Raw genomic sequence first — 14,364 nt, 5'->3', positions numbered from 1 at the left:
CCAGCTGAAGAACAATCTACCCAATAACAGGTACTCCCCTTATGCCCAACCATTTCCAATTATCCTTGTTCTGCCTTTAAAGGTGCTCAGATGACAGCTTTCAAGAGAAAATATTCAAAGAAGTCGAGATTACTAAAATTCTCTTGGACACTAATTATGCCTTACAATAACAACAACATATTACCCAAAAACTAATCCTATCACATACCTTAAGACATTCAATCAACACATCAGGAATATCACCCCAACAATGGGTGAACCCACAACCGTCAGAACACTACGTCTATGAATTGTCATCAAGCTTGCAACTGCTCTTGACACTCTCATGGTTCTCATTTTAAGCTCATAAAGGACATACATGTAGCATCATGATTACATGGCCAAATATATTCAAAGAGTAAGTCTTACAGAACAAACAACGCAAGCAAGTAATTTCACAGAGAATGCCCATGGAACTCAAAGATGGGTGAAGATCAAAAGATTTATAAGTCCCACCAGAACGTGCATAAATAGTTGAATATGATAGCCTCGAACTCATGCAACCCTTACAGTTAAAATGAGACAACTTTGACAGACATGCTCTATCCAGAACAAACACTCATAGGGAAGTACAATTATAATTGTAGTTCCAACAATAAACTTATGGGAAGCTGAGAAATACAAGGCTTTTTATATCGAAAAGCATAGACAAATGTGAATGTGAAACAACTAAATATGGCAACACTGCAGCAGTGTTCATCAAGTTGCAAACATAGATTTCATAAGCATAAATGCAGACTATAAAGGAGCACACATCCAGACAGGACAGCAAAGGAATAGGGCATTGACACCGACAGAAAATATCCTATGAACATGATGAATTTTGGCTTTATTTATAGCTGCTTTATATGAATAGGAAAAGGAAAAAATGACTCCAAAAAGCACACTTCATAAATGATCAGTCCACACTAACTTGCTTCTCAGAAGCTTCTAACATATGTTCCTGTTCCAGAAAGGCTTGTTCAACTCGATGCACTGCTTCTCTAGCACTTTCAATTTCTGCTTGAGCAACTGCTCTTGCCTCTTCAACCATCTTCTTTGCATCCTCTGAAGCCTGAGGAGTGGATAATGTGAACTTAACCAACCTTCATAATAAGCAAATGTAACTTGCAATAATTATAAATTAAAAATGCAGCAAAGACAAACATTTTTGTCCAAAGCAGTACAGGAGATTATTTGTGCTTGTAGGATCCACTGTGATAAGAACCGACTCCAACCAGACAATGCATTATAGATTGTAATCTGACAGTTTTCTCAGGAATTCAGTAAGATTTTTATTCCTGCCCTGTTACTAAATAAAGAATTAATAAACCAACCTCCACAATAAGAAAATGCAATTTGCAATTGATTATCTAAAAATATAAATTGGAAAAACTATGTTTGTCAAAACTTGAGACCAACTCCAACAAGAAAATAGATTCCAGCTTTTGATGCTTCATAATTTTCTTGGAAATCAAGTGGGACTTTTTTCCCTGTTTCCTTAATAATACCAAGAAACTGTATGAACTGATTTTGGGGTTGCCCAATACATTGTTAAGAAGCCAGACTCTGCTTAAAAAGCCTTAAGCAAAACTGAGTTACATGCATATGTCTGTGATTCTGTCAATAGTGAATATGACAATTTTCATGGGGCTTTGAATTAACAATTGTACATAAGAAACATAAATATGGGTGTAAAACTGTCAAAGTTTAGCATCTCTGCAACTAAGGGCAGAACCTTTTCTTTTGACAGACATCCCTCCAAAAAAATATAGACCAGGGCAAAGCAGTGTATTTCTTCAGTTTGTTCATTCATGTTAGAGGCTATGTGAGTAAGGGATCCATCCGATAAATGGATTGGATCCCTCTCATTTCAATGGCCCATAGCAAATGTAAACCATACCCTCCCTGGATCTTTCTTTTCTTTTTATTAAATTCATGTAAGTTGCATGTTTTAGCATTACATTTAGGCTCATTGCATGTCTTAAGTAGTTATTATATTCATATAGCATAGGTTTTACTAATTTTATATAAAAGTCTTAAGCTTTGATTTTATGCGCATTCAAGTTATGATGATATGTCTGATTTTATGTCAATAAATCTCGAAAAATTTATTATGAAATATCTGTATTTATTCTTGATAAAAATGAATAGAAAAGCAAGAATCTAAAAACGAGGCAAGTCATAACTACTAATTCAAAAGTAAGCAATATAGTATTGCTTCCTTTAAATAGTCAAAAAAACTTTGTGGTTTACAACTGAAGGGCCAGTCTTTGCAATATCTTTCCTCACCTACACCTTTAAGTGTTGAACGAAATGCTAAAAAGTACATTAAGAGAATCATGTTGCTGTTTCTGAACCACCTTGACAGACAATTTTTTTTTAAATATCACCGGACAATATTTATTTCATAATAGGGTGAACAATTTTCGTCCTAATGTTATTCACATCAAAGTTTTGTCACACACACAATGAGAATAGGAACAACGGGTTTTAATCTTCAACATTACCTGCTTAAGAAAACTAGCAAGCATCTTTACTTCTGACTTTTCCTGCAGTAACTCCCCTTCTCTCTGAGTCAGCTGAACAGCTAAAGCCTCCACCTACATGAACTAATATACCTTAGCACAAAATACATGTACTAAAAACTTGAAATTAATGAAAAGTATAGTTGATGATGAATATCGAATATCAAATAAGAACCATATTGATCCAACAAACAGCCATGGTATTTATGATATAGAACGAGCATTTGGGCACAGTGCTTCAACATTGAGGCACAATAGACCACATGAATAGCTCTATTTGTTGTAAGCACTAAAAGATGTGTAAATTTTGTGTCATACAAGTGCATGATTATGAAGCGTTGTTGTAAGCACTAAAAGATGTGTAAATTTCGTGTCATACAAGTGCATGATTATGAAGCGTATCGAGAAAACATAAACATAGGTCAGGGTCAAAACATAAATTCAGCCACTCCAAAAATTCAATAAGTGGGGCACATTAATGCATCTGTCCAGAGCCTCAATTTTAGGAATAATGATAATAACAATAATAAACAACAATAGTAATAATAATAACAACAGCAATAGCAGTAGTAGTCAATGACTCAATGTTGAAAGTATTGTACTGTATCATTACTATGGGCAACAACGATACAATACACACTCGTATCGCGATACGAGTGCGTATCGTATGATACACCTATGTATCGCATCGCATTGTATCGTACAATACTGGGTGTATCGTATGATACACCTTCGGCGCACTTTAAAAAAGGGCCAAAACTTGTTTTTTTTTTTGGGGGGGGGGGGGTTTAAAGACATCTTGAGGGTTGACTTCCTCATTTGTGTAGAGGCTATTAGAGAGGTATCGACCCAAATGTTGGAGAACAACTCAAAACACTATCTATAGATCGCACTATCGATAGATCGAAGAAACAAAAACGGAAAGAAGATAAAGAAATCAACCACATAAAGAACAAGGATTTTACGTGGTTCGACAAGAGTTGCCTACGTCAATGACCACATTGAGATCCACTATTAAGATTGAGATACACACATTACAAAAGACGAATTGCCCTCTTTCAATACAAGGAGTCTAGGGCAACCTATTTTGGATAAAATTACAAAACTACCCTCTAAGAGTTCTCGCCTCGGGGACTCACGCCCCCGAACCCCCACCTTACGGGTAGAGGGCACTGCCCCCTTGCAACGTCCAGCCAATTTACTGTAAAGTTGGATCGGCAAAAATTAAGGATTTATATAAAAGTAGAAATCAAGTTTCACACTCCTCCAACACCTAGGAGTCGTGAGAGCAATTTGAGGGTCGATCCGTGCGCAAGGGAGAGGAATTTTGCGGTTTGCTCAAGTAAGAGTGTATTTTCACCATTTTTCCACTTAATGAAGAGGGTGAAGGTAAAAAAATCACTATTTTTTGCTTCTTATTGAGTTTTTTTTTTTAAGATGGCATCAGACAATCCGTCATGGCAATGAAGCACTCAAGTAATAAGTAAAAACCGATTGAAAATTAAGTGCAACTATTGCCATCATATTTTTTCAAGTGGTATCTCTCAATTGAAACATCATTTAGTCGAGACACATCACAATGTTGTTGGTTGCATGTCAAGGCATTTACCGGATGCCGTGAATTGATAATGTCAGCTTACTCACTGATCTAAGAGAAAAAATACAAGAAAAAGAGATGAGTGATGCAGAAATGGGGTATGCACATCCCTGGAAAGATGTGTATGACGAAGATGAGACATAAATTCTTAATATGCGATTTTATGGTTGTATTTTATGCAATTTATCATTATTTCATGTGTTATAAATTTTTTTAGAATTTTTGCTAATTTTTTATGATTTTTTTTAAAAAATTGAAAAAAAATATTAAAAATTATGATTTTTTACGATACGATACATATCTTATTTTGGGCCCGACCGATATAGATAATGATACGATACTTACAACTTTGGTAGTAGTAGTAATAGAACAACAAGAAGAAGCAACATCAAAATTTTGAAAGTGATTTTCCTGTAAGGAAGATGCACAACCAAGCTTGTAGCATGCCCTCAGTCCTACCATAAATAGAAACACCACAATCAAATGTATAACAGCTCACATAGCTGCTTAAGTCTTCAAGTTTTCAATATCATATTGCTTTTTTCTTTCCTATTTTTTCTGAAAAGCTGAAACAATGATGTTCATCAGGAGTTTGCCAAGAGGATACCTACTGTTGAATTTGCTCTGTAATCTTAGAAAGCATACATGTTGGAGGAAAACTTGATTTTGCCAAGTCAGTTAATCAGAATAAGCTTGGCCTACTGTTTAAATGATGAATTTATATTTGAGCAAAATGTGAATGAACAAAAAGTTTCATAGAAAGAGAAGGCATACTTAATTTGAGGTGTGAGGTATGCAGAAGTCTACAGACAAAAGGATAGCAATTGTGAAAGTTAAAACCACCAACCCAAGAAAAATAACAGAAAGTTCAAAAAGTAAAGCCCTCAGCCAAGCTTCTACAGAATGCTCACACAGCACGTGATCAACGCGTTCCTTTTTTCCACAAACCAAATAAATGGATCAAAGAAAATGAAAGTAGGTATAGTGCTTCATGTTAAAATGTAACTCCAAATTTCATTACATGTATATATATATATATATAGAGAGAGAGAGAGACATATATACCATATATATATGTATATGTATCTCTATGTATATAAATATATATATATATATATATATCTTTTTTATTATAATACCCGAAAGGTTATTTCTGTATTTCTCCCTTTTACGCATATTCACTTTGGAATTATGCTTGTAATTATTTTCTTAACTTTTTATTTTTATTTTATTATTTTTTATCTTTTATTTTTTGTTTTGTTTTTTGAACCACATTAGGGGCCTCCCAACGACTCCTTTGGGAGCCCCCATGTTGGCTCCTCTTGTGTGGATGTGTATATATAGGGGTGCTCCCCCTTTGTAAAAATAAGCTTGAGAATCACAAGCATTTCCTTTTTGGTTAATGCATTCATTGCATGCCTTTGTGCATGTTTGATTATTTTACGCTTGTATGCGTATTTGTTCAAGTGTTGTTTGAGTGCATTTGAGCACATCTTTTATAAAGTATTAGTGCTTGGATGTGTCTCTTCGTGAACATCTTTACATGGTATCAAAGCTTGGTTGAAGATAGAAGATCGTGGGATTCTTCGTTTTTTCGAGTGCCTCGAAAAGCATGGCTTTGGTGTTTTGAAGATTGAAGTGGTGGATTCTCTTCCTCCAATATTTTAGAAGAGCTTTGCGACAAGTAAGATATAAAAATCTTACTTTGGTACGTATTTCTTCTTCCATCTCTCATCTCTAATGGGTGAAAAAGAGTCTCATTTTGCTCTCGGTTTTAAACTAAATGGCTCCAACTATCACGTTTGGGCCGGGAACATGGAGGCTCATATAAAAGGGAAGGGTCTTTGGGGTTACGTGAAAGGCACAATCCCGTAACCGGAACCAAAGATCACCATGATAACGGAAGGTGAAATCAAGATCCTTGAAGGGGACGAAAGAACCAAAGCTCTTGAGGATTATTCTAAGAAGCACGATGAATGAGAAATAAAAAATTTCAAGATTCTTTCTTGGATTTTTTCATCGGTTGAAACTAAGATTAATGTCAATATTATTAAGTTCAAGAAAGCTTCGGAAGCTTGGCATTATCTTGAAAAAATTTATACGTCAAGGGATTTATCCCATAAATACTACCTTAAAAAAAAGGCTCTTACTCTTCTCCAAGGTGACATGACTGTTAAAAGATAATCATGTATCATGTATCATATATACATACATATATATATATATATATATACATGTGTGTATATATATATGTATATTTTTATGTTGTACCCAAAATACCTGATAGGGGTATTTTGGTCTTTTCATCATGTATTTTTCTCTTAAGTTTATTTTCTCTTTTCTTATTTTCTTATTTTTTATTTCTTTATTTTTCTTTTATTAAATGTATCACATGGGACCATTGGGGCCCCCACTTGTGTAGTCGTTGGGGTGCCCAACGGTCATAAATATGACCGTTGGGGCTCCCCAACGACTACCTAGTGGAAGCCCCAATGGCCCCCTCAATCTCCCTTTCCCCTCTTATATATAAAGGGGTCTCTCCCCCTTCTCAAGTGTGGTTTTTTGGGGTTTTACCTCCCACCAATAATGAAGATCATTATTTTTTAGCCTTTGTGGCTTTACCCCTTAGTGGGTTTGTGTGTTGGCACTTTATGTACATTCGGTTACCCCTTAGTGGGTGTGTGTATTCGCACTTCATGTGCATGTTTATTTGTTCATTCTTGAACCTATTGTATTTAAAGTCATTTCCTAACAATGACCGTTAGAGAATAATTCGTCGATCTTTCTTCCATTTGGGACGAGTTTGCCATGCTCGAACCAAAATGGAGTGGAGAAGCGATTGAACTTCATCACAAACAACTAGAAGAAGATCGATTCTTTAATTTTTTGAATGGGCTAAGGCCCGAATTTGAGCAAATAAAGTCTTCTCTTTTGTCATCTTTCACTCCTCCTTCTCTTGAGGATGTTCTCACCAAATTAAGTGGTGAAGAAACCCGTATGGGTATAAGTAAGCAAGGGTCAAATGTGTTTGCGGTCCCCTCTAACTATGAAGACAATGATGGGGTCAATGCAGTGTCTAAGCCTAAAAATAATGTAAGAACCTATCGTCCTCCTCATTTTAAAACTCAAAATCAAGGGGAAAATAGTGGACAAGGAGGAAGGAAGGACTATAGCAAGATTATTTGTCATTTTTGTAAAGAACCGGGGCATATCAAACCCATATGCCCTAAGTGGAAGAAACTTCTAGACATGGCGATCACTGGTATACTGCAAAAGGAGGAGACGTCTTCAAATGGATCTCTTTCACTAAATTAAATAGTGGAAGCTCTCCAACCTCTCCTCAAGGGAGCCACCTCTGGTGCCGTTGTGTCTATCGTTTCCCCTCCAGGTAAAGTTTCTTGGCTTTTGGATTCGGGTGCGCCTTTTCATATGTCCCCAAACATGTATTCTCTTTCCGATTATTCGAAAAATATTTTGCCATCTTTTGTTTTTATTGCGGATGGGACTTGTCTTGAAATTAAAGGCATAGATAATTTTAAAACTCAAGATTTTTGTATTCCAAAAATTAGATTTATACATAAATTAAACTTGAATATTCTCTTTGTTTCTCAACTCTCGAACCATGGATGCGATATTAAATTTTTTTCTGATAAATGTTTAATACAGGATCGTCGGTCTGGGAAATTGATTGGGGAAGGTTCTAGGAAGGGAGACTTATACTATATGGACTCTCTTCAAGTTCCAAAAAATTCTTTTTGTAATGTTGCCAGACATAAGGATATATATTTGGCACAAAAGACTTGGTCATCCTAACATCACCAAGTTATCTTATTTACATTTTTCTAAAAATCTTTGTAAAAATACATTCTCTTGTAATGATTGTATTCTTGAAAAAATGAGAAGTATGCCTTTTGAACAAAGATCTATGTTTACTTCTAAATCTTTCGAAATCGTTCATTATGGACCAACACCAATTGTTTCGAAAGGAGGATTTTCCTACTATGTAATTTTTGTGGATGACTTTTCTAGGTACCCTTGGATTTATTTTCTTAGACATAAGCATGAAGTTTTTTCATGTTTTAAATCATTTCATGTGATGATTAAGAATCAATTTAACAGTAATCTTAAGATATTCAGAAGTGATTCTGGAGGAGAATATCTCTCCAATGAATTCAAGAAGTATCTTGAAGATAGTGGTATTGTTCACCAAAGGTCTTATCCTAAAACCCCTCAACAAAATGGGTTGGCCGAAAGAAAACATAGGCATATCATTGAAACCACTCGAACACTTCTTATATACCAAAATATTCCTAAAAACTTTTGGGTCGAGGCGACTCTTGCTTCTATGTATCTTATAAATCGTTTACCATCTAGGAATTTGGGTAAAATTTCTCCTTTTTAAGTTTTATATGAAATGAAACCTGATTATAATAGGTTACGAGTCTTTGGTTGCAAATGTTTTATTCTTATAGATAAGAATGATAAACTTTCTCCTAAGGCTATTCCCTGCGCCTTTCTTGGATATTCCGAAACTCAAAAAGGGTTTCGATGTTACGAACCTAGAAATGATAAGTTATATGTGTCAAGAAATGTGGCATTCTTGGAAAATGAGAGTGGATTTGAAAAAAATAATTTTCACCACAAAAATGTTGATTATTCTTTCTTATTTGACTTACTATCTAATAATGATTATATGTCTAGTGAGGATGAAATATCATCAAACCATTATGATGAAAATGAAGTAGATATTGAAGAATTTAACTCACTCAATATTCAAGGAGATAGAATCTCAAACGACCCAATAACCTATTCTCGCAAAAATCGAGATACTTTCAGAAGTGCTATTGAGCAATATGATGAGTCTGTTTCTGTTTATGATCACAAACAATCTGAAAGAAATATGAGACCTCCAACTCGATTTGTAACTTTTGACTCTTTTTCACCCAGATATAGGGCTTGTCTTAGTGTCATTCATTCTTACTTTGAACCAAGAAACTTCGAGAAAGCCAAAAAATGTGTAGAATGGCAAGAAACTATGGAAAATGAACTCAAAGCTTTTAGGAAAGCTGACATGGGAATTCTAAACTCTGCCTGTTGGAAAGAAAACTATAGGTTGTCGTTGGGTATTTAAAGTTAAGACTAAGAGCGATGGATCTCTGGAGAGATATAAGGCTCGCTTAGTCGCCAAAGGGTATGACCAAGAATATGGCATTAACTATAAAGAAACTTTTGCTCCCATAACCAGAATGGTTACAGTCAAATGTCTTATCACTATTGCGTCTATTAAAAAATGAAACATTTTTCAAATGAAAGTAAAAAGTACTCTTTTAAATGGTGATTTTAATGAAGAAGTTTATATGGATGCCCCACCAGGCATGAAAATTCCTAAAGATAAAGTTCTTTGCCTTCGGAAAGCCCTCTATGGTTTAAAACAGGCTCTAAAAACCTGGTATTACAGATTTAACAAAGTAATGTTAGAAAATGGTTTTTCTTCCTATTATACTGATATTGCATTATTCATTAAAAAAATTGATGCAGGGATTGCGATATTATTATTTTATGTTGACGATATGTTAATCACAGGTGATGATGTTCAAGGAGTCAAGGGTATTAAATTCGTCTTGACTTCAAAATTTGAAATGTCAGACTTAGGTTTTCTGACATATTTCCTTGGAATTGAGGTTACTTACTCTCAACATGGTTATTTTCTATCTCAATCTAAACTTGCTTGTGAGATTATTGATAGGTCAGGAATTTTCGATGATAAAATTTGCGAAACTCCTGAACCAGTGGGCTCAAAAATGAAGATTGATGACGGGATTTCTCTGACCGACCCCACTCCTTACAGGCAACTGGTAGGCTCGTTGATGTATCTTAGCATCACTCGGCCTGATTTGTCACATGCGATCCACATTGCCAGTCAGTTCCAGCATGCTCCCACAACGGTTCACATGAGTGTTGTTCTTCGCATCATCAGATATCTTAAGGGAACTGTAAATAAGGGAGTATTTTTGTCTTCTTCTTCTGAATTAAAGTTAATTGCTTATACTGACTCAGATTGGGGAGGTGACCCTAATAATCGTCACTCCACCAATGGTTTATGTGTTTTCTTAAGAGAATCATTGATTTTCTAGAGATATAAAAAGCAGCAGAAGGTCTCTTTGTCCTCCACCGAAGCAGAATATAGAGTCATGGCGTCCACCACCATAGAAATTGTATGGATTCGGCGTCTTCTAGAAGATATGAGAGTTCACATTGGAGAACCAACAAAGTTATGCCGCGACGATAAAAGTGCAATTTATATTGCCAAGAATCACACTTTCCATGAGCGAACAAAGCATATATAAATGGACTGTCATTATGTTCGAGAGGAATATTTGAAGAAGGTCATTGATCTACCGTATGTGACGTTTGAATATCAGTTGGCGGACTTCTTCACTAAGGCTCTTTGTTCGCCTAAGTTTCACTTCCTTCTTGGCAAACTTGCGGTCATCACACCGTAAGTTTGAGGGGGGGTGTTAAAATGTAACTCCAAATTTCATTACATGTATACACACACACACACACACACACACACACACATATATATATATATATATATATATATATATATATAGAGAGAGAGAGAGAGAGAGAGAGAGAGAGAGAGAGAGAAAGAGACATATACATATATACCATGTATGTATGTATACGTATATAAATATATATATATATATATATATATATATATATCTTTTTTATTATAATACCCAAAAGGGTATTTCTGTAATTTTCCCTTTTACGCATATTCCCTTTGGAATTATGCTTGTAATTATTTTCTTAACTTTTTCTTTTTATTTTATTATTTTTTATCTTTTATTTTTTGTTTTGTTTTTTGAACCACATTGGGGGGCTCCCAACGACTCCTTTGGGAGCCCCCATGTTGGCTCCTCTTGTGTGGATGTGTGTATATAGGGGTGCTCCCCCTTTGTAAAAATAAGCTTGAGAATCACAAGCATTTCCTTTTTGGTTAATGCATTCATCGCATGCCTTTGTGCATGTTTGATTATTTTACGCTTGTATGCGTATTTGTTCAAGTGTTGTTTGAGTGCATTTGAGCACATCTTTTATAAAGTATTAGTGCTTGGATGTGGATTGTCTCTTCGTGAACATCTTTAAACTTCACATGTGTGTAATGTACTCATAATGTTTCCATTTGCAAATCCAGAGATTTACACTCTCCTAGGTAGAATATTTGCCTCCAATAATAAGATTAAAGTTTAAAACATTTACTGAAGGCTTGTTAGCATTTAGACTCTTGATAAAACATTCAAAACAATAATCATATTGATACAGAAACCCTACATAATGATACTAAAATCCCATAAAAGTATATGGAACAAAAGCATACAACAATAATCAACCAACCATAGAAATAGCCTCCTCTACATCGTCCTTATTCCGACCTGCCACACGACCTCTCAATGATTCAAGAGCATCTCGCAACTTCTTAAGAAGGACCTGCCTGTCCAGTGAAGCTGCCTCTCGAAACTTTGCCTGGGAAAAGTTCAAAGACAAATTTTCAAGCATCGCCCACCTGAAAATACCAATGAAAACCAGAGAACCCAACTTTGGTATTGCAAAGCAAATTGAACCATAAAAAGGTTGACACACTTCAACATGGGATACGGAAATGCAACTCAACTCCAATGTAAGATCAGACCCACATAAGCCAGAACTATGTGTTAGTATATTTCACCATACTGACAAATTTTATATGGATGGGCATGAGTGATTTTATTTTTCTTCTCCATTTTGAATAAAATGATTCAGGCTCACAACTCTGTAAACATTGAATTTTCTGACAAAATCATGAAACACATTTAGCATTTAAATTTTAAGGAGAAAAAATATCTTCTATAGAATGAGAAGTTAGAGATTGGAGCTTTATACCCTGGCCCTCATATTCATACTTATTTCCGATGGGAATCAACCTTTGATTTCTTGGTTGCCCCAATTGTAGATTGAAGAAAAAGCATAGCACCTTGCTTTTGATTTCAACTTGCAGGTGTAGATTCTAACATTTAAACTTGGAGATGGAAATGCAACACAAAACTATGAAGTAGGAAGTTGTGAACCATAAATAAATGCTCACGCAAATATTTCCTGTTCTTTTTGAGAAAATTTCCTGTAATATTTAAAGCATTTTAAAATTAACATTTGGAATATAAGACACTAAGTTCTTATTTAGGAAGTCAGTTATATCATCTTGAGGCATCAATTCCATCAAGCATGGAGATGGATTATATATAAAATTTGCTGTTCATCTTCATCAATTACTAATAAACAGGTTAAAGCTTTTTGTTTCCCATGCAAACAGTAGCTTGAAATTCAAACACCTACTGCAAATTTAAGAAATTTTCTACAAGGAACAAGCAAACCTCAGCAGACAACTTCGAAGCTGCAGCTAGACCCTTCTCAAATTTACTCGCAAGATCCTTCACCGACAACCTTTTCTTCTGCTCCAGCAGCTGGGCAGTCTCCCGAGCAACAACCTCCTTCATGGATGGTACATCCATGCTTTCTTCTAGGTCCACAATTCTATCATTTGCCCCGATTCTATAATCTGGGAATCGGTTAGTGGCAAAATTCACATCAGCTGAGACCAACTGAATTGATTCGTTCTGCATAGAGCCCTCTACCCCGTTCATCCTCATCGTAAGCAACTGATTGTTACTCCCTTCTAAATCCTACCAACAAAGAAAACGAATTAAACACGAAACCCCACAAAAGATTAGTATCTTAATTACATGAAAGCTTCAATTTTCCAAATCTAATTCAACGCCAAGGCAAGGAGCAGAGAATATCTTCGATCATATAAAATATACCCAACATATCCCTGACACCACCAATTTTCTTCAATGGAAAATCATTCCGGAATGTCAGAAACCAAATACATTATCTTCAATGATTGCTTTAAAATTTCAACGATTATATTTTTAGTAATAATATTTTTACAACGAGAATGCTGTATCCAAACTATCGTAAAAAAGCTTCCTCGATATACGGAAACTTTCTCAACTTTGTCGCGGTGTTTCCAGAATCCAATGAATAACCCAAAAACTCCAATACTCTCAAAATATCGCTTATATTTAAAATGCCATCATTTCATTCTGATCTTAACGTTATATTGGAAAGTTTTGAACTTTTACATTTTCTTATTTATGTTATTATTATTCGTGTGTAGTCCTACGTCTTTAGATGTTTATGTACAACGTTAGTTTCCCGAATATTTCTTGAGAACAACAAGTTTTTCATATATCGCGATATTTTCCCTTGCAGAGAAAAATATAAAATCTCCCCGACCACCTCGGCAAGAAAAAAAAAAAAAAAACAAAATATATACGTAGAATAGATAAAATCAAGACACCAACCATAAGGATCTCATCAACCACCAAACCAAATAGCTAAAACAATTTTAAGACAGAAATAATTGAATTTAGCGATTCCTCGCCTCTCCACCAACGAGAACTCCGGTTGGAGACTACGAAAGACTGGGAAAACGAAACCATCGCTTCTACTGCTAATACAGATACGCTAGAAAGCACAAAAAACTCCTGATTTTGAACCATAAAAGTAGTAACGAGGAAGCAAAGCGAAAACGAAAACTATACTGCAAGAAGACGAAGAAAAGATACCCTATCACCAAAAACACAGAGAGCGGACTTCAGATTCCGATCGGAAGAAAGCCCGAGAAGGAACGGAATAGACCGGCGTAGAAGAATTTAGACGATTCCGGCGCCTGCAGTTTCGCATCTCCCTGCGAGCGATCGGAGAGAGAGAGAGATTTAAAACAGAGCGAGTGGGAAAAAGACGATAGAGAAGAATATTTGGTTGAGTCGCCTTTTTGGAAAGGAGAAGGATTCCTTCGCCCTCTCAACGACCTGGTTGCTGCGTCACATGGACACGATAAAAATGACACGGGAAACTGAACGTTCGTAACCGGGTTGGATTCGGCTCGGATGCCGGCTTGCTAAATCAGACCTAATCAAAATAGGGAATCAGATTCGGATTTGGAAGAAAAAGATCAGTTCCGAATTTGGACCGATATATATTAGCATAAAATAGCTAATCAGGATTCCGGAACACTTCTACACAAAATTGGACTCCAGTATTCATGGAATCATATTGTCTTCACTGCTTCAGGTTCATATAGAAATTTGGATGTAAAACCTCAAACCA

At 35.5% G+C, this 14,364-nt stretch overlaps 1 protein-coding gene across 4 annotated transcripts in view; it reads right to left on the bottom strand.

The window, feature by feature from the left end:
* LOC149836507 (stomatal closure-related actin-binding protein 1-like) overlaps positions 1-13,991 on the bottom strand; it is a 32,596-nt gene extending 18,605 nt beyond the window's left edge. For 2 of the 4 annotated variants that reach the window (XM_090005384.1, XM_090005386.1), the window contains exons 1-5: positions 13,821-13,986; positions 12,564-12,872; positions 11,551-11,679; positions 2,529-2,621; positions 953-1,093 (exon numbers count right to left, since the gene is read on the bottom strand). In XM_090005384.1, coding sequence (XP_089861510.1) covers positions 953-1,093; positions 2,529-2,621; positions 11,551-11,679; positions 12,564-12,839 — 639 coding nt within the window. In that variant the 5' untranslated portion in view covers positions 12,840-12,872; positions 13,821-13,986. Of the gene's footprint in view, positions 1-952; positions 1,094-2,528; positions 2,622-11,550; positions 11,720-12,563; positions 12,873-13,820 lie in introns of those variants that run through there. The other 2 variants (XM_090005385.1, XM_090005387.1) reach the window with 2 other exon arrangements.
* Between the last annotated feature and the right edge of the window lie 373 nt (positions 13,992-14,364).

The sequence above is a fragment of the Nuphar pumila genome, chromosome 5 (genome assembly GCF_984573655.1).
Source record: "Nuphar pumila chromosome 5, dmNupPumi1.hap1.1, whole genome shotgun sequence".
NCBI lineage: Eukaryota > Viridiplantae > Streptophyta > Magnoliopsida > Nymphaeales > Nymphaeaceae > Nuphar > Nuphar pumila.
Note: the sequence above shows the minus strand (reverse complement) of the source record. Positions and strands in the feature narration are given on the sequence as shown.